The sequence below is a fragment of the Petaurus breviceps genome, unplaced genomic scaffold (assembly GCF_028583685.1).
Source record: "Petaurus breviceps papuanus isolate PSGF00001 unplaced genomic scaffold, PetGlider_PUasm1.0 213, whole genome shotgun sequence".
Classification (NCBI taxonomy): domain Eukaryota; kingdom Metazoa; phylum Chordata; class Mammalia; order Diprotodontia; family Petauridae; genus Petaurus; species Petaurus breviceps.
This window is the reverse complement of record NW_027185860.1, coordinates 14,081,093-14,086,014: the sequence shown is the minus strand read 5'-3', so window position 1 is coordinate 14,086,014 and position 4,922 is coordinate 14,081,093. Positions and strand designations below refer to the sequence as shown.

Below are 4,922 nucleotides of genomic sequence, written 5' to 3'. Positions count from 1 at the left end.
GACTGATGCCATTGCTTGATTTTAATTTGGAATGGATAAAAAGAAAACTTTAAGATACTTACCAGCCTGATTGGTTGTTATGCTTACTGCAGCAAACTGTCTTGGGGATGAACTCATGTCAGACACTCCATTAATTGCATCAATCTCAAATGTATAGTTAGTGTGTGCTAGAAGGTCTACCACTGTCACTGTGGTGTTGGTTAGTCCAAACTGTCGTGGTAGGAAGTGAACATTGGGGCTGCATGGCTCACATTGTTTAACAATACCCCCACATTTTTTACATATAATGTTGAAGGTCACATCTTTCCGGCCTCCTGTGTCCTGAGGCCAACTCCAGTCCAGTATAACAGAGGTCTCATTGATATTAGATATGACATTTCTTGGTGCAGATGGTGGTCCTGTAAGGTAGTTCAATAGGAAAGAATAATAAATTTCACATCTCTTTTCTACAATATGTGAAACAGAAACTTTACAAATGGAACTGGCAATGACAAATAGTTGTTTCATCTTTATTATCTGCCTATAACCTGCCCACATGAGACATTAGATAACAGGCATAAAGAAGCAAGAATACGTGGGATCCCAGTCTACTAACTGGGAATCATGAGTCAAAGCTGAAGAACTTTCAGAAAATCACACAAAATAATTTAGTACTAATTTCAATTCCCAGGTAAAGAATAATTTTGAAAACTTTGTTTTTAGTTTGTAAATCTTAGTCCTTTCTTTTCCCCCTCTGTATTCTGACAGGAAACAGCTAGAATGAATGTAAAGTGAAAAGTATAAATTCCAGGTCTATAAGTTTCCATAACCTGTCCAATATAAATTTTGTAACATGCATTAAGCTTTTCATTTTGGGGGGCATGGAGTGGAATGGTGCTAATATGACCATTGTTTTGTAATCAAATTCATTTTGTGATAAATGGTGCATATGTGGTGAGCCAGGCATGAAGAGAGAACTTCAGAAAGAAACTTCAGTTGCACATGAATAGCATAAAGAAATATGCCCGAAGGAAAAAAAAATAGTCAAACAAACAAAAAGGAAAACCAAACAAAACATGGGGTCATGGGTTGCAGCAAAACTACTCACGGGTACAAGCCATGGATGGAGGGTCTTTGTCTGCTCTGAAGTAATTATTCTCACACCTGCAGTCCATGGCGCCATCTCCCTGTGTAGAGCTATGAGGCGGGCACTTGGAACACTTCAAATTGCCAGCAGAGGCCTTGTAGAAACCTGGTCGACAAGCTGTAAAACAAATCATAGGTGCTTTTTTGTTAATCCTTTGGGAGCATTGCATGAAAAAAATCTTTTCATTCATTCAGCTATTTTTATTCACTCAGCTGTATTTACTAAGCTCTTACTATATCAGCAAGACAACTTGCTAAATGTTGGATATACAAAGATGAAATAACAGCCTCTGTCCTCAATAACAGTCTCTGTCCTCAAAGAGCTTACAATTAAGTCCTAGCAGGGAGTTAACAACAGGAAAGAGTCCTTTAAAACCACAAGATTATAGGTTTTTGTTACCAGAGAAGAAAGAAATTTCCAATTTGTGTTTTTATAGCTTTATTAAGTATTGGGTTATTTGAGAGGACAAAGACCTATTTTGTCATCTAGGTCACTCCCCTTACCTGAACTCAACTGAATTTATAATTTATACCATATAAGTTTTCCTTTTATTACAATAATGATAGAGCTCCTGGGACAAATTCAATTTACTACAATTTGCATATATTAAGCACCCACTACATACCAACTATAGGTTATCTATCCTAAAAAGGACTGCCTTCTATAACTATGACAAGTAGTCATACAGTCTCTCCTTGGAGATATAAAGCGATTTGAAACATAGGACATCTCACTGAATAGACAGTTGAACTCAGAGTCATTTAACTCTCTCTAAAATTTTGACCTCTTATTTCACGTTCTGCCCCCTGGTTCATGTTCTGCCCTTCTACCAAGAAGAATATGACAGTCATCATGACAGTCCTTCAAATACTGGAGGAAAGTATTTTATATTCTCTAGATTATATATTATGTATTAGATTAAATTCTATATATTCTCTAGAATATATATGTAAAATATAGATACATATATTCTAGACAACATATATATATATTCTCTAGATTTTCTACCATTTTATATTCTCTAGATTAAATCTCTACATTACTCTAACCATCTTCTGCACCATCCTCAAGATTGCTTCTGCTTTTTGGTAACATTTTTGTTCCTCCCCAATGCTGGGACAAAAGGTTGTCTCGGTTATAAGACTTGCACTCCCTAGTTTCTATGTACTCTCATAATAGATGGCTCTATTTCTCTTTCTCTCATTATAAATTCTTCCATGATCTGACTCCTATCTTACCTTCCCCCACCCCCCAAGTCATCCACTTCATGCAACTGAACATAACATCCCAGTTAGTATCCAGAAAAGAACATAATGATGCAATTGAGTTCTGACCATTGCAGAGAACAGTAGGATTAGCCAACACTTTTACCTGAACACTATGCTTCTATTATCGCAATGAAAATCTGGTCTAACTCTTTAAGTTACAACGTCATACTGTTTATTCACAATATACTTGAAGTCCCTCAACATTTCTACTTCTTTTTCAAGACTAGTATTCATATGTTTCCCATTTAGTATATATATATATATATTCCAGATTCATTCCCTTCCCCCCCTGCCACCCACCCCCACTGGGGAGACAAGCAGTTCAGTATAGGTTGTACATGTGCGGCTAATGCAAAACAATAACATAGTAGATGTATTGTAGAAGACTGACTATATTTCCCTCCCTCGATCCCACATCCCACTTGTTCTATTCTCTACTTTGATCCTGTCCCTTTTCAAAAGTGGGTGCTTCCAACTTCCCTCCCCCCCAGCCTTCCCTCCCTTCCATCATCCCCCCTTGCATCCCCTTTCCCCCCTATTCTCCTGGAGGGTGAGATCCCCTATTTAGTGTGTATTTCCCTCCCTCCTCAAGCCAGATTCAATAGGAATAAGGTTGACCCATTCCCTTTTGCCTTCCTATTCTTCCCCTCCATTGTAACCATTTTCCCTTGCCTCTTCTGTATGAGATAGTTGCTCCACTCTGTCTCTCCCCATCTCCTCTCATTATATTCCTCTCACCTCTTAATTTCACCTTTTAAGTATCATCCCTTCCTGTTAAATTGGTCCCGTGCCCTCTATCTATGTATACCTGTAAACATATATACACACATTCACATATGTATTCATATGCCCACATACCCATATAAAGATATATATATATATAATATATATACATATATATATATTTCTAAACCCTTCAACTACTGAGAAAAGTTTCATAAGTTATAATTATTGTTTTTCCATGTAGGAATGTTAATAGTTCAACTTTGGCCAGGTGGCTCAGCAAGAAGAGCACCAGCCCCAGTGCCGGGACGACCCGGATCAAATCCGGGCCCAGACACCCAGCACCACACCCAGAAACAACAACCAGCCGTGCAACCCCGAGCAAGCCACTCAACCCCGATTGCTCCAAAAAAAAAAAAATAATTCAACTTTGATAAGTTCCTTATGATTTCTTTTCCCTGTTTACCTTCTCATGCTTCTCTTGCTTCTTGTCTCTGAATGTCAAATTTTCTATTCAACTCTGGTTTTTTCAGCAAGAATGCTTGAAAGTCCTGTATTCCACTGAATGACCATATTTTCCCCTGAAACATGATACTCAGTTATGCTGGGTAGGTGACTCTTGGTTTTAATCCCAGCTCCCTTGACCTCTGGAATATCACATTCCAGGCCCTCCGATCCCTCAGTGTAGAAGCTGACAGATCCTGGGTTATCCTGATTGTATTTCCACAATATTCAAATTGTTTCTTCCTGGCTGCTTGTAATATTCTCTCCTTAATCTGGGAATTCTGGAACCTGGCTATAATATTCCTAGGAGTTTTCTTTTTGGGATCTTTTTCAGGAGGTGATCGGTGGAATCTTTCAACCTCTATTTGCCCTCTCGTTCTAAAACATCAGGGCAGTTTTCTTTGAGAACTTCCTGGAGGATGCTTTCCAGGCTCTTACTTTGGTCATGGCTCTCAGGCAGTCCAATAATTTTTAAATTATCTCTCCTGGATCTATTTTCCAGGTCAGTGGTTTTTCCCATGAGATATTTCACATTACCTTCTATTCTTTCATTTGTTTGGATCTTGATTTCTCATAAAGTCATTAGCTTCCATTTGCTCCAATCTAATTCTGAAGCAATGATTCTCCTCAGTGAGCTTTGGAGATTCTTTTTCCATCTGGCAAATTCGACTTTTTAAGGCATTCTTCTCCTCATTGCCTTTTTGAGCCTCCTTTGCCATTTGAGTCAGTCTGTTTTTTAAGGTATTATTTTCTTCAGTCAGGCTGTTGACTCTCATTTCATAATTTTCTTGCCTTGTTCTCATTTCTCTTCCCAATTTTTCCTCCACTTCTCTTATTTGCTTCTTAAGGTCCTCTATGGCCTGTAACCAGCTTGTATTTTCCTTTGAAGCTTTTGGTGCAGGAGTTCTGACTTCACTGATTTCCCCCTGTTCCATGCCTTGCTCCTTCTTATCCCCAAAATAGGAGTGTAATGTTGGAATCTTCTGTCTGCTTTGTTTTCTTTGCCTGCTCATTTTGCCACTCAAAGATTTGACTTTTGGGCTTTTTGCCACAGTAGGACTCTGCCACCAGACAGGGGAGTTTTCGTCCCAAATGCTGGGGTTTTCTCAGCTGCCGGAGGTATTAGATGGGTGCCCTCTCTGAGGTCTCCACAAGCTCTGGCAAGCTGGACACACACCCCAGGACCTCCACCCTAGACTGCAATCCAGATCCAAGCAGGTTAAAGCAAGAGCGATTACCCCTCAGACTGGTGCTTGGTCCCCATACACTCTGCAGGCCAGGAGCTGAAGCCACCACTTGGC

General features: G+C 39.3%; 1 protein-coding gene across 5 annotated transcripts in view; it reads right to left on the bottom strand.

The window, feature by feature from the left end:
- Positions 1–4,922, bottom strand: part of EPHA3 (EPH receptor A3) — a 531,109-nt gene that overhangs the window by 213,616 nt on the left and 312,571 nt on the right. For all 5 annotated transcript variants that reach the window (XM_069093931.1, XM_069093930.1, XM_069093929.1 and 2 more), the window contains exons 4-5: positions 1,088–1,243; positions 63–398 (exon numbers count right to left, since the gene is read on the bottom strand). In XM_069093931.1, the coding sequence (XP_068950032.1) occupies positions 63–398; positions 1,088–1,243 (492 nt within the window). The remainder of the gene's footprint in view (positions 1–62; positions 399–1,087; positions 1,244–4,922) is intronic.